General features: G+C 40.4%; 1 protein-coding gene across 1 annotated transcript in view; it reads left to right on the forward strand.

Moving 5' to 3' along the window:
- The window catches only part of Pdzd8 (PDZ domain containing 8), a 111,280-nt gene that overhangs the window by 20,113 nt on the left and 69,544 nt on the right, over positions 1 to 21,623 (forward strand). The window contains exon 2 of the mRNA XM_004838847.4: positions 20,569 to 20,691. Within this exon, the coding sequence (XP_004838904.2) occupies positions 20,569 to 20,691 (123 nt within the window). The remainder of the gene's footprint in view (positions 1 to 20,568; positions 20,692 to 21,623) is intronic.

Genomic DNA, 21,623 nt, shown 5'->3' on the forward strand with positions numbered 1-21,623 from the left:
TGTAATACTTCTGTGAGGTAGCTTTTTATTTTAAAAGAAGGGAGGAGAAGGGCTTTGGCTTAAAAATACTCTTTTTAAGAAAAGGAACATAATTTCAGAAATCATTTTTAATGATTTAAACATTTTAAATAATTTAACATTTAACATTTAAAATAATCATTGAAAACCTGAACTAGGCCAGCTTGGTTATATAATACATAATGATATCGAATGCTTAAAGAAATATCAGCACTCTAGTATTCATTCAGCTTTATACACAATAGCCAAGGTGTAGAATCAACTGGTGTCCATCAGTGGATGAACAGACAAAGAAAATACAGCATATAAACACAGTATATTCAACCTTTAAAAAAAAATCCTATCCGTTTTGACAATATGGATGGACCTGGAGGGCATTATATTAAATGAAATAAGCTAGGCACAGAAACATAAATACTGTATTATGTCACTTAATATGTGAAATCTTAGAAAGTTGAACTCATAGAAATAGAGAGTAGAATTGTATTTATCTGGGGTTGGGTTGGATTGGATGGGGAGAGATGTTGGTCCTAGGATAAAAAATTTGGCTTACGTGAAGAACATGAAACTAGAGACATTTATAACTAAATGGATGCATATTGAGGCCTTACTCTTAAGTGAAATAAATAGGACACACATATGTAAATACTGAATAGTTTCTCTGGTTAAGAACTGAAAGGGTAAATAAGATTCCAAATGTATAATAGATAATGTGAAATAGGAAGAAAAGGTGCAAAGGGGAAGGGGAAATGGGAGGGGTAGGGGAAAGGAAAGAAATAAATAGAATTAATATGAGAAAATGAAAAAATGGAAACTAAGTCTTTGTAAATAGGGAGGGATAGAGGGGGTGAAAGGAGGGCAGGGGAAGGGGGAAAAGATAAGAACCAAGATACATCATGTAAAGGCACAATTTTCCAGTGATGAATATAACTATTTTATACCTAAAATGTACCAATACACTTAATGAAAAAAAATTTGGCTTAGGAGGAATAGGTTCAAGGATCTACTGCACAATAGTAACTATAGTTATGATGATATATTATATTTTTGAAAATTACTAAGAAAATAAATTTTAAGTACTTACCCCAGAAATGTTAGCTATGCAAAGTAATGCCTTAGTTAATTACCTTAATTTAGCAATTCCATAACATTCATATATTTCAAAGCAGGATGTTATTCATGATAAATATATACAACTTTTTGCCAATTAAAAATTTTTTTAAGAAAGGAAATACTCTTACATCCATTTGTAAGAGTTAAATTAGTTAATAATATATGTAAAGCTCTTACAATAATGCCTAGCACATAAATGCTAGGTAGGTATTACTATAGGTATATAAAGAAATAAGGGTCAGGCTTATAGTTGCAGTGATAATAGTCATTGTTAATAACTAATTTTGAGGGCAAGTCACTTCACTTCTCAGGGCCTTAGTTTCCTTATTGAAAACAAGATTGGCCTAGATAACATCTAAGATTTGAGGGATGTCTTTCATCTCTGGTTTGCTGACTAATTGATGAAATTCATGTGATTATTCATGTTACGAATATTCTTACCCATGTGTGTTTTAGTGAACATCTGTGCACATTTTCATTGGATAGGACTAGGATTGCTGAGTTGTAGTCTATGCATCTCTTCATGTATTGACTCTACAATATATGAATTTAATCCATGTTAATCCATCATGTACAAAAAAAAGCTGCTTTTAGATAAAAAGAAATTTTTTCCTTAAAGCCTTAGTGTATTTTACACATGCCATAAACTGAGGTTTCAGTGTATTGAGTGTGGAGGAGAGAATCTGTGGTCCTAAATATGGAGCAGACTTGTAGACTGTTGAGAGGTACCTCAGAAGTAATACGAAAACTTTAAGAATTCTGCTCAGCAAGTAACACTTATGTGGTATCTGTTATAAAGGGTGTGTGTGAAACCAGAGACAGACTTTGTGAGGAAGACAAGATTTATTCCAGTGAACAGAGATTGAAATCGGGGGTAGATTTCAGCAGCTAGCTGAGAAAAGCCAAATCTGTTACATCCACATGTGGATGGGCTGACATCAAGAGATAGATATCAGCAGCTAACTGGGAAAAGAATTATGCTTATATAGGTATTGAAAAGGGGCCTATGATCATAAGAAAATATTTATGACTGAATGTCTAATGTGTAGAAAAATCACTGGAGTTCTTGGTGCCAGGGGGCTTGTCTTGTGGCCATCTGTCCTGTTTACTGAGAAATAGCCTGTTGTTTGCTGAGAGCAGCCTGTTTGCTTTATGAAGGTCTCATTTAGGCCAGCCATGACATTCCTGTCTTTTCGTTGTTATATACAGGAGGGTGGGGGGGCAGGAAAGTGGTCAGACTGTATGGCTGCTTCATGAGTGACAAATGGGCAGTGTGGACAGCCTAAACTGGAAAAAAATCTTGAGAAACATATCTGGGAGTGGCCAGGTCAGCATCTCAAATGTGGTCCTGTAAGAGAAGTCTGATAAAACATGACATTGGTTTAGCAGGGAAAAAGCTAACTGTAAGATTTTATGGAGGAACTGTTGAGAGAAGCTTTGGGGTGTGATCAAGAGGCATTGTGAAAGAAACAGGAGAGCTAACTGGGTGACAGGGCATGGGAAGAGGGAAGAGAGGTGTTTAAGGTCCTTTTTTTAATCGATTATTGAATTTTGGAGGAGGGGGTTACCAGGGATTGAACTCTGGACCTTGCGCTTGCGAGGCAGGCAGCAGAACCACTGAGCTAAATCCCAGCCCTAAACAAAATTTTTTTTTGGTACCAGGGATTGAACTCAGGACCTTGCACTTGCGAGGCAGGTGTGGTGCCACTGAGCTAAATCCCTGGCCCTTTTTTCATTGATTATTGTTTTTTCTTTTTTGGTACTGGGGATCGAACTCAGGACCTTGCACTTGTGAGGCAGGCAATGGCACCACTGAGCTAAATCCCCAGCCCCTTTTATTGATTATTGAAGAGGAGGAGGGCTAAGAGGATGAGAAGGAAAGAAAACAATTTGGTCTTTTCTGGGGAGAAGTCACACACAGTGCCTTGAAAGAAAAGATCTTTTCTCCAGCGAAGATAGGATTCAAGAGTGGAAATATGAGGGTGAGACCAAATAATAAGAGTAAAGGAGACTGAACGAAGGAAATGGGTGAAACAGCAAGAGAAACAAGAGCAAGGCTTTTAATTTTAAGTATCTTCTGGAATTTGAGTCAGCCTGATTGGAAGTAGGGAAGATTACTTTCGATTTTTACAAGGAGTGGTCAGGCAAGTTGTCAACTGGACACAGCTTCACCCTACATCAATGAATCTATTGAGGAGGATCCCAGAGTTGAACAGCAGTCATGTTGTAGATAGCCAAAAGGGTTCTTTTTTTAAAACTTAAGCTGTAGAGACTGGGGATTTAGGTTTTTATTAAAATCTGTTTATTAGCCAGGTCATCTTCCTGAGGCTGGGTGTCAGGGAAAGGCAGGAAAAGGTTCGCATCGCGTCTTATGTTTTTGCATCCCGTTTTACTTTTTTTTGGACTTGTTGTAGGACAGGGGAGATAGTCTCCAGTGGGGTTAGTTTCTCAGCTGAAGTGTGGCCCAAGCAAAAAGGTGCAGCTGTATAAAAGCTCAAATGGACTATACCGTGTAGGTTCTCTAGGAATGGCTCTGACTCAAAAGAGAGTAATGAGAAGCAAGGAAACCCAATCTTTATGGAGTTGGAGCTTGAGCCTGGTAAGGCAGGCCTTAAGGAAGCCATTAGCACATTCTACCTTCCCAGATGACTGGGGTTAGTAGGGGGTGTGAAGGTTCCATTGTATACCAAGTGACTTAAACACCTGCTGGGTAATTTGACTAATGAAAGCTGGGCCATTGTCTGATTGAATAGTGGTGGGAAGGCCAAACCAGGGGATAATATCAGGTAGGAGGGAGTTAACAACTACCAAGGCTTTTTCTGAGCCTGTGGGAAAGGCTTCTATCCATTCTGTGAAGGTGTCTATCCAGACCAGGAGCTATTTTAACTTCTGTTCTTGTGGTAGTTGAGTGAAATCAATTTGCCAGTCCTGAGTTGGAAGAAAACCTTGAGCTTGATGTGTAGGGAAGGAAAGGAGGGAGCCCTGAGTCATGGTTACCTGGCAAACAGAGCATTGAACAGTGATAGTTTTGAGGGGGGTCTTCTAGGAGGGAAAACAGATAAGAGGCTCAAGCAGACAGGTTAGGGGTTTATAGCCTACATGAAAATTGTCATGAAGTGAGGAAAGAATGCGTAGGCCTGTGAGGTGAGGAGGAGGAATTTTTCCTAGCTTAGGAACCATCCATCTTTGGTGGAGAGGTCCTGATATTATTGTTGGTGCTTAGAAGGAGAATAGGCAAAAGTGAAGTGGTAAAGGGAAAAATATCGACTCTTGGAGTAGAGGGAGAGATTAGCAGCTCCCTTTGTAGTTTTATCTACAAAGGCATTTTCGGCAGCTATGGGATGTGAAAGTTTCTGGTGTCCCCAGCAGTGAAGCACAGCTAACCATGTTGGTAGCAGAGCAGCCTGAAAAAGGGCTTTAATGATTGGGGCATTAATGATTGAAGACCCTCGGGAGGTAAGGAACCTTCTTTCTGCCCAGAGGGCAGCATGATTATGTAATAAATGAATACTTTGTGTCTGTATAGATGTTAACTTGTAAGGCCCTAGTAATATAAGAGCATGGGTCAGAGAAGTTAGTTCAGCCTGTTGAAAGGTGGTGGGGGAGGGGCAGTGCTGTGGCTTCTATAATAGAGTTTTGGGAGGCAATAGCTTATCCTGCCCTGGCAGGGAAGTTGGGGGTGGGCTTGTATGTATAAAACAGGGGTGGTTAGGGCTGGGAAGGGGGAAGGTGGAAATGTGAGGAAAAGGAGAGGTTGCTAGGCATATCAGAGACATGCAGTCATGTGATTCAGGCTTTTTAGAAAGGGGTGGTGGGTTGATAAAGTGAGCAGCTGGATTAAAATTGGGGCCGACAGCAATTGTAACCATCAGAGTCTCCATGAGAAGTTCATAGAGTTGAATAAGGTGAGGGGCGGAGAGAAAGTGTGAGAAGTAGGATGAAGGCACAAGTCCCTGAAGGTTGTGGAAAGAATAGAGGATGAGTGGAGCATGTCTAGTGATTTTGAATGTCTCTAGGAGTAGTAAGGCTGCAGCAGCTTGGGGTAGGGATGGGGTCAAGCTGTTTGGACAGAAATGCAAATGTGGGACCTTGTGTCAGAACCCCTACTGTATGTCTGCTGTACTCTGCTGTAAAAAGCCTGCAGAGTTCAATGAGGTGTGGGAGGGCCAAAGTGGGGCCTGTTTTTAGGGCTTCTTTTAAAGTGTGAAAGGATGAGGGAATGCTTTGTGATCTGAGGGCTCAGCAGGATGTCCCTTTGTAAGTTTTTAGAGGGGTTTGGTGAGGAGAGCAAAGCTGGGAACCCAGAGGCACAAATATCCTAATATGCAGAGAAAGGAAAGAACTATTGTTTAATAGTAGGAACTGGAATCTGGGAAATAAATGGATATATGATAGTTGCTTGGGTATGTTTATGGAGAATGATGCCCAGATAGATGGCAGATGGAGAAGAGATTTGGGCCTTAGAAGGGGAGACACGATATCCCTTGGAGTCCAGATGCTATAATAATAAGAGGCTATCTTTATGGGACAATTCATAGGAGAGGCTACAGAGGACGTCATTTACATACTGTATGAGACAAGGAAGGGAGAAGGGATGAAAGGGGAGTAAATCACTGGAAAAGGCCTGACCAAAATAGTGGGGACTATCCCAGAAGCCCTGAGGCAACACAGTCCAGGTCAGCTGTTGGGACTGACAGGTATCAGAGTTTGTCCAGGTGAAGGCAAAGAGAGGCTATGAGAAAGGGTGGAGGAGAATAGTGAAAAAGCATCTTTTAGATCTAAAACAGAGTAATGAGTGGTGGTTGAAGGGATAGAAGATAAGAGTTGTAGGAGTTTGGCAACACAGGGTGTATCGGAAGGACAGTCTGATTAATGGCATAGAAATCTTGTACCAGCCTATACCATCTTGTACCATCTGCCTTTCATACTGGGAGGATGGGGGTATTGTAAGGGGAATTGATAGGAATTAATAGACCATGCTGCAATAGGTGAGAGATAATAGGTTGTAAGCCCCTTAAAGCTGAGTCAAGGATGGAGTATTGTCTTTGGGAAGGTTAAGGTTGGCCCAGCTTGAAAGGGATGGTAAGGGATTGTTGGGTTGAGGCCAGAGATGGGCTGGAAGTATCCCAGAGTCTGGGGTTAAGGTGATGGGAGATGATAGAAGCCTTGGGAGGAGGCAGGGAAAGAGAGACTGGAGAAGCTATAAGCACTGGCTGTGCCCCAGGGATGGTCAGAGTGGCTGATAGCTTAGCTGTCTCATCCTAAAAGGGGAATGGGACAGGTAGGGATAACTAAAAATGAGTGTTGAAGAAGGTGTTGACCCAATTGACACCAAATAGGGGACCTTTTAAAAAGTCTGGAGACTTTGCTGTTAATCCCTGCAACAGTAATTGGGGCCAAGGAGGTTGGTTGGTCCTCGGAAGGAAGGCAAGGTAGAATGTGTAGTGCCTGTGTTGAGGAGGAATAGGATAGACTTACCCTCCACAGTAAGAGTTACCCAGAGCTCAGCATCTGAAATGGTCCAGGAGGCTGTGGTGGCCTCCAAATGGCATCAGTCTTTGGTGGCCAGGTCAAGAAGGTCTGGGAAGAAGCCAGTCAGGAGTCCCTGGGGTTGTGACCCAGAAGCAGCAGGGGTGGCTACTAGCCCTGGACAGTCAGACTTCCAATGTGGACCCCCACACGAAGAACACAGCTTGGAGGGAACCCCAGGCTATGGACATTCCCTGTTACAGCGGCCATTCTGGTGGCATTTGAAACATGGTCCTTGAGGGGCACCTCGATTCTGGGGAGCCTTTGATCCTTTATTGACTACCTTGGCAGCAAACTCTGTAGGGTTTCTTATGGTGAATGCTAGCATCTGCAGCTCAGAAATATAGTTTTTGAGCACATTCATCCCTATTAAAAACTTTCAAGGTGAAATTTAATAATTCCTTTTGTGGAGTTTGAGGACCAGTCTCCAGTTTTTGTAATTTTTTATGAGTATCTAGGCCAGACTGAGTAATAAAATGCATCTTTAAAATAAATTGGCCTTCTGGGCCCTCTGGATCTAGGGCTGTCTAACACCTGAAGGCAGCAGCCAAACGGGCTATGAATTGGGCTGGATTTTCATCCTTTGGGTGGTTTAAGTTTATCATAATTAACTGCCCTGTGTACTGCTTTGCAGAGTCCCTCAAATAAGCAAGTAACCATACACTGACAACTTTTACAAGCTGGGGATTGTCCTTCCCCATCTAGCTGGTTAAAATCCTAATTTGGATTGGCTTGGGAACCGCCACAGTGCCCTCCTGAAGATTAGGCTCAAGGCATCTGCAGTTGTCCGCAGGGGCCTGGGCCAAAGACCCAGACACATTCTTGTTCTTTGGGTGAGAGGGTTGAGGAGAGGATAACGTTTAGAATATCCCAGGTAAGGTCATAAGACTGAGTGATTTATTGGAACTCTTGAATATATAGTAGGATCCATGATAAAGGAGCCTAAGTCCTGATTGATCTGAAAGAGATCAGATAGGGAGAAGGGAACATGGACCCGAATTATTCTCTCTGCTCCTGCCACCTCTCAAAGTGGGAACTGGGGAGTGGGGCTAGGAAAGGGGTTCCAAACTGCTGTCTGAACCAGATATGGGGTGGGGTTGGATTGGGCACAGCATACAGGGGACATTCAGGTCCAGAGGGCAGCATTGGGTAGATGGGGGCTTTGGCAGGGTGTGCAGCAGCAGTGACAGGAGGATCAGAGAGGGAGGGAGAGGCACCTGTGGAGGAAGGGAGAGTCTGGGGGAGAGGGAGCAGCAGTCCATGCAGTCACAGCAGTAGGCTCTGGAGAGGAAAGGGGAACAGCGCCTGCACCTGGGGGAGGAGACACAGGGCACAGCCAGGTCAGTTGGATCTTTTATTAGGGTGTTCTTGTTAGGTAGAGGCAGTTTAGACAGAAGGGAGAGAAGGATCTGAGAAGATTCACAGGAAGTGCACAAAATGGGAATGTTACAAAGTATAAAGAATGCCTGAATATAGGGAACTTGCAACCATTTGCTCAGTTGTTTAAGTCCTGCAGGATAGAAAAATCAAAAGTGCCTCTGAGATATTGTGGCCATGCAGTGTTAAAGAAGATTATCAGACATTTAGGCTTCAGATCAGGGTATAGGTGGAGAGATTTCAGATTCTTTAATAGGCATGCTAAAGGAGAAGAAGGAGGAATAGAAGGAAGGTTGTTCCTTAGGACAGAAAGAGATAAGTTTTAACACACCTGATGTGACAGGACAGGGGCAGGGGTCAACAGTTAGACATTTCTAACTGCGACCAAGGCTGTGAAAGCATGTGGGTAGTGGCCAAGATGGTCCTCACTGTGATTGGTCCACTACTAAAGGGAAAAGCAAACCTTCTTTTCCCAAGATTTCTGTGACCAGTGCTGGGTTTAATACAGAAAAGCAGGAAGGACCTCTTTCTGACCTGGTGGGTGAGGAGAGAGAGAACCTAAGGAGAAGAGAGGGCTGAACTACTGAGCAGTTGTAGTTGCAGTGGGAGTGCCAGCCAAGGCAGCCAAAGCAGTAGGCTAGGGGAGGCGGGGCTAGTCTTAAAGTTACCCTGAGAAGAGAGACAGAGAGATCTTAAAGCTGCAGAGACCATAAAAGGCACTTGAAGTGGAAATGCAGGGCTGAGGTGGCTAGGGGGTTAGGAAAAAAAGCCTTACCTGGTCTAAGCCTGTGTGAATGGCGGAGCTGAGTAGCTTGCCTGGAGAGCTGAAACAAAATTCAGAGACCTATGTTGACGAGTGCCTTCACTGATGTTCCAGATAGGCTATAAAACTCCAAGGAGAGTACCCTGTCATCCAAATCACTGCACCTAAATGTTGTAAGTGGCACATATGAAGCCACTCGGTAGAAAACAGACTTTGTGAGAAAAAAAATGATTTATTCCAGTGAACAGAGACTGAAAATCTGGGGTAGATTTTAGCAGCTGGCTGGGAGAAGCCGAATCTGTTACATCCATGTGTGGATGGGCCGACATCAAGAGATAGATAACAGCAGCTAACTGGGAAAAAGGGATTATGCTTATATAGGTAATGAAAAGAGGGCTGTGATCATAAGAAAATATTTATGACTGAATGTCTAAGGACAGTCAGTGCAGATGTGTACCCAATCATTGGACTTCTCAGCACCAAGTATGACAGTACCTTATAGTTTATAAGGCACTGGTATATGAATTAATCTTGCTTTATTCTCTAATAGTGAGCAAAAAAGAATATATTACCTCTCCTCCTTTGAGTGAGAAATTGAAACCACAGGCTTTGTAAAGTGGTGGAGTTGAGTCTATATATTTGTATTATTCTAAATTTTGTGTTTATTTCACAGTACCTTGTCTCCTTGATAAATTCTAATCTACGTATGCCTGAGTATTTCTAGAGATAGAATCTTGCTCTGCACTGAATGGACTGTGTCCTTTTCTTTTTTTACTACCTCTGTTATAAGGTATGGTTTTTATTGAACTGAAAACTCTACAGATTGATCACTTAGACAAGGGCACAATAAGCTCAGTGGGGAGGGGAGGAGGGAAGGGGAACATAAAGAGATTTAAGATGCGTCATGTACATGTACCAACTACCCACAGGGAATGTAATCATTATGTGTCACAAACATGAGCTAAAAGAAAAAATGATGAAAATGGAGGAAGAGGATCTGGAGACTGAAAGAGGGAAGAGGAAGGAGAATAAAAAGAATCAAGATACTGTATATTGCTGGGCATGGTGCTGCATGCTGTAATCCTAGCATTTGGGAGGCTGAGGCAGGAGGATAGCCAAGTGTTCAAGGCTGGGCTTTGCTCCACAGTGAGTTCAAGGCCAGTCTCAACTACAAAGATAGTGAGACATTGTCTCAAACAAACAAACAAACAAAAAAGATATGTTAAGTACATGTACCTACTCCCTAGGATGAATGTAAACATTATGTACCGCAGACATGTACTAATAAAAAAAATTTTTTAAAAGAGAGAAGATCTAGACTTCAGCATATTTTTATATTGAGTTTGTTGTAAACCTTTTTTCTGTAATGATCACAGTATTTACAACAGTTTTACTGCTGCCATGTAATCGAAATGTCACCAGTTGGCATTTAGGATGCTTTATAGAGAAATCTTGAAAAGACATCTTAGAGTGAAAACATATTTTAGATGAAAAGATTCTCTCCAATCCACATATGAAAAGGTTTGGCTTCTCTTATAGGTGTAAACTTTAAAATATAGGTTTTAAATTTTAATAAATAATGCATATTTTAAAATTTCCTTTAAATTTATATTAAAGTATAATTTACTACTTGAAAAGTATACTAGTTGTAAAGTTCAGCTCAGTGAATTTTGACAGAGGCAACAGACCTATGAAACCAGAATTCAGAACAAGCAACAGAATGTTAGTAGCAGCAACCAAGAAGCCCCTCATAAACTACCCACTCACGTTTTTCCCCTATTCTACCTAAAAGTTACTATTCTCCTGACTTAGAGCATTGTGGCTTTTGTTGTTGTTTTAGCCTGTTTTTAAATTTATATAAATCAAATCACCCTGTGTCTATCCCCTTTTTTTTTTTTTTGGTCTAATTTCTTTGGCTCTACCATATGTTAGATTAATGCATGTTGTTTATATATAGAGAGGTAGTTTCTTCATTATATTTCCTATATTTGAGTATTCCACTGTGTGAATTACAGTACCTCAAGCTAACCATTCCACCAATGATGAGCAGTTGAATAGTGAATAGTTACACATGTGTGTTTGAGTGAACATTTGTGCACATTTCTGTTGGTTAAGACTAGGAGGATTGCTAAGTCATGATCTGTGTATCTCATCAGGTTTAGTAGATACTGACACAGGTTTTCAAACTGCACTAGTTACAGTAGGCTGTACCAGTAGTTTCACATCATCTCCAGCATTTCGTGTTGTCTATTTTTGTTTTATTTAATGTCCATAATTTTAAAATCACATTAAATAGAAGCTTGATAATAGAAATCATCAGTTACCTCACTAAACTGTATTTTTCTACCCAATGTCACACTCTTGAGAAGCAGTCATTTGTAAAATATTTCTCCTTTTAACAACTGCTGAGAGACATTGGTTGAGAGTGCAGGTTCTAAAGCTAGACTGCTTAGATTCATGACTCTGCCACTTACTAGCTGTGTATGTTTGAGCAAATTATTTAAATATTATGCCAAGTATTCAATAAATGTTACATATAGGAATATCCAAATTATGCTGAGTATTCATATTAGCTATAGGAATAATCATAGTATTACTTCTGTATTGCTGAAAAGTGTCATACAGCTATTTTTAATTCAGCCACTTTAGACATTGTCTGTCTATTGATTTCCTAAGAGAGAAGATTTAAAGTAATACCCTCACTTTCTGTTCTGCTTTTTCCCAACATAATAGCATCACTATTTTCAGTTCATTCAGAGAACTACATCCTTATTTTTATATAATTGATAACAATTTTGTTCTGTTCATAGGTAAGCCTTCCTTGATTCGTCTGTGTATTTTTGTTATTATGTCTACATAAATGCTGTTTATTACAGAGCTGCCTAATATGCAGGCTTATGTTTTCTTCTCTATCATTCAAAGTAGAGTATTTCTTGAATCAAATTTGAATTATTTTACCAAATTGCTGTAATCATATTTTCATGGTGCCCTTCTCATTCCTTCTACCTATTGTATTTATTTTCCTAACTCCATTCTGTCATCTTTGTTTAGGACATCATTGATTTCTTGGCTTGGATCTGCTGTTTTCTGGATTTTTTTTTTTTTTTGCACCAGGGATCGAACTCAGGACCTTGCACTTGCCAGGCAGGTGCTATGCCACTGAGCTAAATCCCTGGCCATTTTTTTATTCTTCCTTTATACGCTCATTAAGTGGGTGTATATCTTCATGTAAGTTTTTAATAAAGGGATACAGTCTTAGCAGGGTTTTTGTTCTCCCAGAATCTGTTTCCTTATCTGTGTTAAGTGAGGAAATGATTTGCAGCCCTGGACTCAACATGTTACTGTGAAGGTCAAGCAAAATAATGTTGTGAAACCATTAGCCTCTTTCTCAGGTACCTTAAGGATGGGTTTAAAGCATGTATTCCACCAGAAAACAGTATAGTGATCAATCAACCTCAGGGGCTATAGAGCAAGGTCTATAGTTATATTTATGTTCTCTTATGGACTTAATTATGTTTCTTCTTCTTCATCCTCTCCTTAACTTTGTATGTTGAAGCCTTAATCCTCAACGTGACTTTATTTGAGATAAGGCCTTTAAGAAGGTAATTACATTTAAATGATATTGTTGCTAATAAGTTGAAGATTCTTTTTTTTTTTTCGGTACCGGGCACTGAACTTGGGTCCTTGCGCTTGAACTCAGGTCCTTGCGCTTGCGAGGCAGGCGGCGGAACCACTGAGCTAAATCCCCGGCCCAAGTTGAAGATTCTTTTGCTCAATTCAGATAGAAATCATGAATTGGCAGAATACAGCTCTACTAGTAGCCCTGATGTGACTAGTCAACACGAGTTAATGCTAAATGCCATGGATGACACTGCCAACTGCTGACCTCTGCCACTGCTGGCTGCTGGCTGCATTGGATAATACCAGATGCCACTAATTGACTCTGGTTGGTGTTCTCTGTTGCTGATCTAGGTTGGCTGCTGATCTCTGCAGTGCTTCACGGCTAACAGTCCCTAGTGTTTATTACTCTTTCTTCTAAAATAACTGCCATGTCAACACTGTTCAGGATAAGAGTCCTAAGTAGATTTACAGGACCTTTTGAACCCACACTATCTGAGAAATAAACCATGAGCAGATTTACAGGACCACCACAGTGAGGCTTTAACAGGACCCCTGCAGCAGGGGTTGAGCGGATGTATAACACCAGAGGGAGCCCTCCTAGACTAACCTGAGAAGTGCATGGGGAATGCTGCTTACATGGCAACTGCAGGTCTGTGATTAGTGCAAGTATAGGCCTGTGATTAGTTCAAATTAGGCCTTCTGATTGATCCAAGTACAGTCCAGTGATTGGTCTAAGTGAGTGTAGGGCATCCAGGACTGCCGTAGCTGTTATGGTGGTAGTTGAACAAAACGTCAAGGAGATATAGGTTGTTTGACAGCTCTCCTGTCTCTATGAAAAACGGTAAGACTGGAACTGGAGAATCTTCAAGAGGGCTAACTCTGTTTATCAGAGTTTATTTGGGATGTTGAAGATGTTAATAATCCATCCAGATCCCTCCCTCCATGATGTTGGCCACCTTAGGTGCCACACCTTCGAAGAGGCAGCAGCAGTGTCTGCAATGGCAACAGTAGGGGAGGGGCACTGTAGCTGATACCTGAGCTGATACCTGCCAAAGCATCTTGGAAGGGAGGGGCCACTAAATAATCAGTGAAGACACAGAGACAAGTTGTCCCAGTCCATTTTGCATGGGGGTGTTATACTAAATTGGGAGAGATTATAGAGTATTGCCACACTCTGAGCCAAATCTGAGTCCTTTTATTGCTGGCAGTTGAGAGCAGCTTGAGCTCAAAAACTCTCAACGACAAAAAGCAGTTTGTGGGTTTCTTTTAAGCAGCTCTTCTAGTTGGGGAAGGCTCAGGGAGAGAGGGAGCGCAAGTGGAATTTCACAGAAGCAGAGCTTTGCTAAGTTAGTCGGGGTCAGGGGAAATTTCACACAGTTAGTTGAAGCAAAATATAACACAGGTGTGGAGTATTCTGTTTACAAGGTCATAAAGATAACATACAGTTGCAGACTGCTCTACCAAATGGAATGCATGGCATCAACTGAGGGGACTCCCAAGAGGGGAGGGTGAGGCGACCACTCAGAATCACTGGGCTTTACATGAAATGAGATTAATGGTGATGAGGCACAAAATGGAGGCAGGTTGGCTATCATGGGGTGGGGGTGGGGGCTGCAAAGGGAACTAAAGGGAAAGCAAGGGTGAGGGATGTATCAGCCATTGGCCAAACTATCCCCACCCGCTCCAGCCAGGACTGTCTTAATATTGTACAGTAGGTACCTCATCCAATAAAAGTAGTGTCCTTATAAAAAGAACAGCCACCAGGAATATGCATACAGAAAAGGCCTTGAGATAATTTAGCCATCTGCAAGCTAAGGAGAGAGACCTCACTGGAAACCAGTCCTGCTAGCACCTTGATCCTAGACTTCCAGCCTCCAGAACTGTGAGAAAATATTTATCTATTTAAGCTACCCAGGCCTTGGTATTCTGTTATAGAAGTTGTAACAGAGGGGTCCACTTTAAGCTCTACCATTTACTAGGTGTGAAAGTGGTAAGACTGTTTCCTTAGATACTGCATGCTAGAATAAATGCAAAGACCTTTGTATAGCCATTACCTGGTATGGTAGCCATTCAATAATTGTTTGCTTTTCAAATTTGTTTTCAGTGCCACTGTGTCCTTTTGGTTTTATTATTTAATCAGATAATTCTAGTGAAACATTTACATATCAAAGCAGTATCAAGAGAAACTTTTTTACCAACCTTATTGAAATACAATTAATTTCCTGTAAAATTCATCTATTTAAAGCTTGCAATTCATTGTTTTTAATATGCACATATATGTGTGTGACTATCACTACAGTCAATTTTTTAATGTTTTTATCACTGTAGAAAGAAAACCCTAGACTTTAGCTGTTTACTATCTTAATCTCTTATCTACCGCAATCCTAAACAACCATTAATATACTTTGTCTCTCTCAATTTTTCTAATCTGGATATTTATATGAAAAGAGTCATATAATATGTGTTCTTTGTGGCTTCAGGGCCTACTGACTACCTCTCTTATTTCTTGGAATATTTTTCTGCTCCCCTAACTCTGCTTTTAGTACTTGCATTATCTGGTTGTTGGTGTGCTTAATAATGTCATACATTTCTCTAAAGTTCAGTTCATTTTTCCTCATTCTTTTTTGTCTTTCTTTATTGACTTATATAATCTCTGTTAACCTGTCTTTTAATTCCCTTCATTCTTCCTTCTGCCATTTCAAATCTATTTAGAGCTCCTCGGGTGAATTTTTTTTTTTAACCTCAGTTATACTTTTCAACTCTAGAATTTTCATTTCTTTCTTTTTTTATAATTCATATCTGTTGCTACTCTAATGTGATGCTGTCATACTATTTCCTTTAATTATGCCCCCTTTTTCTGTGAACATACTTATTATGGCTATTTTGAAATCTTTTTCTATTAGATTCAACATCTATTCACTTTCACAAGCAGTGTATGTTTCTGCTTTTTTTTTTCCCCCCTGCTTTATGGGTCACATTTTCATGGTTTTTTGAATCTCTCTTATTTTGCTCATTCCTTGCAGATTTCCTCAGACACCCCATGTTCCTGGCTTCTTTATCATCCCCAGCCTGATATTTACCAGCTCTACTTCACTTTGAGCTTCATTCTCAAAACTTTATACACAGCCCTCTCAGAGCACCCTACCCAGCCTCTTGTTCTGAAATCTATGTTGAAGCCTCCCTGATCCCACAGCTGTTGCAGTCTGCATGCATGTGAGACCAGCCCCATGTGGATGATGCCAAGTCTGCTGCCAGCCCAGAGAGTAGCCAGGCCTTCTCGAATCATGGCTACAGAGATCTCCAAGTGCTTAAATGTTTGAGCACTTTTAACCACATCTTGGAGAATGTGCCAGCCCTTCTGTAGCAGGGGTCCCTGAGGCTCTCTTAAAGCAAAGTCTTTCACCTTTGCAATTTTGAACCTGCAGAGGGTGGAATCTTGCTTGTTCCTGCCATGCCCTGAAGCTGTTTTTCCTACTGTCCTGATCAGAAGTTTTTGGCTTCTTTTTAATGCTAATCTTTTTAGCAACCAAGCTGTCCTGGGCTCTATATTTTCAGGCCTCAACTTTACAGGAGCTTCCTTTCTGATGAAACTTGAAACTTTAAATTACTCAGCTGTGTGGTTTGTTCTTGATTTTCAGTGTAGAACTGGCTAAAAGCCCCTATCATTGTCAGTGCCACATCCTGAATGTTGGGTCACCTTGAAATTTCCTCTACCAGATTAGTCCTGTGCTCTTAATCTCAGTCTTCCACAAAGTCTCAGGACATAAGCAAAATGTAGACAAATTTTCTGCCAGATCATAACACAGTGCCTGGAGTAAAACTGCCAATGAAGTCCTTGTTCCCAAATGCAGCCTCCTGAGCCTGGTCTTTATCAACTGCACTACTCTCAGCATTCTTGTCCTCTGAGCTCTGATCAGAATCCCTTATCAAGCTCACAGCATTTGAGGGCTGCTTCTCTAGCCAATATCACCAGACCTTTTCAAACTCTTCCTGCAAACCAGTTCCAAAGGCCCCTGAACCACATGGTCAAGTACAGTCCCAACAACAACCCCAGTGCTCTGGTATCAGAATCTGGCTTAGTCACTTTCTCATTGCTGAGATTCAGTACCCAACTCCAACCAACAAATTAAAGGAGGAAAGGTTTATTTTGGCTCACATTTTAGTCCATGGTTGGGTGGCTGCAAGGCATAATAGCATAGCAGAGGGCCATGGTAGAGGAGAGCTGCTCACATGGTGGACAGAAAGCACAGTGAGTGTTGAGCTGGGAAGGGAGATATCAGGTTTCACAAGAAAAATGGATTTAATATAAAATGTTTATATGATTATATAAAGGATTTAAAAGGTAGGCGTACAGTGGCTGCCTGTGGAATCAGGAGTAGAAGAATACAAAATGTTCATCTGCGCACTGGAGAGCCAGAGAATCCAGTTGAATCTCAAAAGTCTTGAGCTCACTGCAGAATCCAGTACGAGTCTGTATTGGAAAGCTACAGGCTGAAGAGTCTGCTCTGGAAGCCTGGAGGAGACAACCAAATGCAATGGTGAAGACCAGAGCTCCTCTGAAGAAGAAAAAAGAAAGATGTCCTTTTTCATTCCCTTTTTATTCCATCCAGTCTACAAGCCTATTGGTTGGTGCCACCACATCCAGCATGGGTCTTCTTCTATCACTTTTCAGCCTATGTGTCAAAAATCTACAGTCATACTCAGAGCTTCACTAATTTGCTAGATAGTTTTGTTTTGTTTTGTCAAGTCCACAAATAACAACGTCAGTCCACTCCTTGTCAGCTTGACAGCCAGACACATATTCTTAAACCCTACTTAATCTCCAAATACAATAGCAAGTTTATAATGATTCTTAATATGATATAGCTATCCTAAGTACAACTGAAAACACAGTAATTCCCTTAACAGGATAGCAGTTTTTATTTGGGTAATGTTTCCTCTCCCACCATTCTATAATTTAAACATTATAATACAGGTTTAACAGTATTTGAGAACCAACATTAAATCTACTGACTTTATGTTACAAAGAAAGAAAACAAAGATACTCAATATATTTAAGTATATAAGTACAAGCATATTGTCAAAATAGGAAAGAAATACCTATGATAATTATAGTCTATGATCTGTAACTGGTTATGTGATCTTAGCTGGTATTTGTAACTACCTTCTATCTCTTCTATTCCCTTGGCCTTCAGCAAACATCTCAGCAGGTATTGGTTCTTTACCTGGTGAGATGACCCATACCTTCATTTTGAAGGTTCTAGGCCATTTGTCATCGTGCTTGGATTGGGTTGTTGTAGTTTCTCAATGACCTTAATAACAGGACATGGTAATACCAGAAAGTGCCCTTAGAGATCTCCTGAACTCCAAAATATATTCTTCCTTACCTCCAGTGTGGAGTAATAGTCCAGTTTCCCCTTGGTCATCTGGATCAGTCACCACTGCCAACATCCCTTGCTAGGTTGTTTACTCAGAGGCATGAGGAGCCCTAAATGACCAGGAAGTCTTAGCTTCCAGTTCAGTGGAATCATTGTTGCGTTTTCTGATACAAGTCTTCTCCATTCTGGAACTAAGGCTTTTAAGCCAGAAATGCGTAAGGTACAGGAACAGGGAACAAAAAGTTTGCTGGTGAACTAGAGAGCATCCAGTTCATGATGGGCAAGCTCAGCTCACATGGTGTCCTGTAGTTATACATTTCAGTTTCCACTAAAGGCCCAATATCAGGCCAGGAGCTATTTTTCAAAGGGAGAGGAGTTATCTGCAGATGATGACAGAGCCTTGCTCTAATTGGGGTCTCCACTGTGATTCACCAGTAGGGGCCTGCCAGAGGCTCCAAACAACATTTCTTTCTGCTGTTGACACCTCAACTACCATTGGATCTGCTGGATCATATGGCCCTTGTGGCCGAGAAGCCTACACAGCAGCTTGGACCTACTGCAGATCCTTCTTTTGTTCTGGACCCCACTCAAATATAGTAGCTTTTGAGTCAGTGAGTGAATGGGCCAGAGGAACACAACCAAGTGAAGAATGTGTTGCCTCCAAAATCCAAATAGGCCCATTAGGCATTGTGCCTCTTTTCTGGTTGTAGGATGTTATGGCTTATATCTAGATGTCCTTTGATGCTTCACACGTGTTGTTCTTAGAGAATGGTAATGTGTGGGTTTTATGTACTGTATTGGCTTACTGAATAGCTTTATCCTATTGTTTAGTGTATTCATTTTGAATGGAGTATATTTTAAGTTTATACTTGACAAGAAAAGTTGATTCTTGGAGCAGCTAAATAACTTGGATGATTAAATTCAGTATCCAGTATATGTACTGATATTTATAATTTTTGGAGTGGCAGTTCTGTGTTCTTCAGGAGCCGTAAGCCTTGTGCATTTAAAGCACTTAGCTATGGCATTGTATTAATATAATAAATTTAGTTCCTAGTCTTCTTTTTTCTTTACTTCCGAAATTTGGTGCCAGTCTGTCTGAATCCAATGACTTCAAATGCAGATTAGTGTAGTATTTGGGAGAAACTGAAGAGGCTTTCTGCTTTCTATACTAGTTCAGAAACAGGAGAAAGCACTGAGAATTGTCTGTGTCTACTCCATTTCCTTTAGAAGGTTTTCCCTTTAATCCTGTTTACTGGGAAACTATAAAGCATCATTCTCCCCACACCCCTAACCTGTCAGTATTTTCCAGTGTAAGCTGTAGTGGATTCTTGATATTTTGGTGTTGAAATTTTATAAATCACCTCAATATGTACTCAAGTTTTTGAGCCTGAGATCAGGTATTGAGGGCTACAGAGAATTGTGAGACTAAGTCATATTGGCAATTTCAAGACATAAATAAATGTACATCTGTTTAAAAGACTGGAGGACAAGGAGAAGAGAATCCAGCAGATGTCATCTGCTATGATCTAGGACCTGAAGCCAAATATAAAAGGAGCATCAGAGTTGGACACACTTTGCAGTATAGGGAAAATCTCCAGTACCAAAGGAACCAAAAGGCCTGGAAGATAAGAATATGCATAGTGTCTTGTAGGTCCATGAGGTAGATTTCCTAGATTGAAAACTTTGTGTTGGACTTTGAATATGAAACTAAGACCTTTTACTTTTTTTTCTTTTTTTGAGACAGGCTGGTCTTGAACTCAAGGACCCAAGTGATCCTCCTGCCTCAGCCTCCTAAGTACCTGGGACTATAGGCATGTGCCAGTGCCACACCTGGCTGACTCTTTTTTTGTGATCAGTAAGAAGGCATTAAATTTTTTTGAGCAGGCAGATGTCATGGCTAGTGACTTTGTAGGGTGAATTGAAAACAACAGGCATAAAGTCCAATTTTCTCTCATTTTCTTTTGCTTTAATGGGAGAGTATGAGTTCTATTTTGAATTAAAAGTGTTTTAAGCCTACAGTTTCTAACCTAGCACAAGCATCTCCCTAAAGTCAAAAGTACTGATGATGAGCACAAAAGTTCTGTAATAATTCATAAGTAACTGAGGTATTATGTAGTTTGGGCTTTGATGGAGTCAGACCAGCTTGAATTCTGATTTTGCCACTCAACTATCTTAGAGTTGAATCAATTCTTATATCTTTCTAATCTTTGCTCCTCATCTGTAGAGGGGAGCTAGCAGAGTACCATCCCAAGGGTCTGAGCATTACATACTTGAACAATAATGCATGTGAAGCACGTTGCACCTGCCTGACAAGTAAGTAGTAAACATTTGTGATAAATACTTTTTATGCCATTAGTTGTTGCTGATATTATTATCATCATCTTATACTAATCATTATTGTTTCCATGGAACTATGTATTTTGAATTTTGATCTTATACCGTACGAAAACTCTGTTTGGTCCAAAGATCCTGTCTCTCCTCCTCCACGTAAACCTCTGGCCCTACTGGCATTGCTGCCTTATATTTCCCTTTGTTCTATGTGTCCTGCTTTGTCAATGAGAGCATGACAAAATCCAGGATTGCTGGGTGCTACAGAAAAGGTACCACTTGCACCAGTTACAGGGAAGTGTAGTAAGCTTTGATTTTATAGGGAACATGTAGCATTAGGTGTTTTGTTTTGCTTTGTGTTTTTTTCAATGCAGGTAGGTTTTGTTACACTTTAAACTGTGTGTTTATTCACAAATTTATACTTACCTTTACTTTTGTCAGGTTTAAGCCATTTTTTCCATACCAAACATTGCAAGGATTTGGAGAAGATGAAGAGTATATCCACATACAACATTGGGCACTTACTGAAGGCCGCCTTAAAGTTACATTGTTGGAATGCAGCAGGTATGTCTCTTTTTTTGTCATTACTACATTATGGGAAACAAAGTATGGTGAAAATGTACTTATGCACTATTTGTGCTTATTCCCCTTTGTGTTAATTTATAGTATATTATTTACTTGTATGTTCTTTAATCATAAATTTAATACAAGTCATTTCTAGCTTATAAAATATGAACCATATTTTAGAAAACACTCTAATGGAGGGAGTATTTGTTCTACAGTAATTCCCAAACTTTCTAAGTGCATAATGTTATTGTCATATTTTTAACTTAATCTGTTGAGTTGTTCCTAGCATAACAGTTTTGAGAATTGTTATAATATTCAGGAAATTTGCTTAACCAGACTTTGAACCCGTGTGGGTTCAGAAATAATCTTGCCTCACCTCTTTATTTCGCCCCCACTGCAGGCCAAGCCGTCTTCATATCTTGCTTGAACTGCTAAACAACACTAGCTTTCTTACCTACTAACACTCTACTTCCCAATATGACAATCAGAATTATCTTTTCAAAATCCAAATCTAATTTATCTCTGCTACTTAAAAGTCTTTAATAGTTTCACCCCTGCTTTTAGGATGTGGATCCAAATTCCCAGACGATAAGTCTCTCATTACTTTTTTTTCTCACCATTGTCTGCTCAGCCTTTCATTCATAGTGCTTTAACCACATAGACCTTACTAAGAGAAGGGATTGACAGATTTTTTTCTGTATAGGCTCAGATAGTAAATATTTTAGGCTCTATGATTTACATGATCTCCGTTGCAGTTACTGAACTCTGTGGTGTAGTGCAAAGGCATAGACAGTATGTAAAGAATGGGGGTGACAGTGTGGCAGTAAACTTTATATATAAATTGCATAGTTTTCATGTGTCATGAAATATTCTTTTGATTTCTTTTTTTTCCCAGCCATTTAAAAACATAACCACTGGGAGTCTATGGG

This window comes from Heterocephalus glaber, unplaced genomic scaffold, assembly GCF_053883595.1.
Source record: "Heterocephalus glaber isolate CG9 unplaced genomic scaffold, H.glaber_assembly_v1.0 deba00001497, whole genome shotgun sequence".
NCBI classification, from domain to species: Eukaryota; Metazoa; Chordata; class Mammalia; order Rodentia; family Bathyergidae; genus Heterocephalus; species Heterocephalus glaber.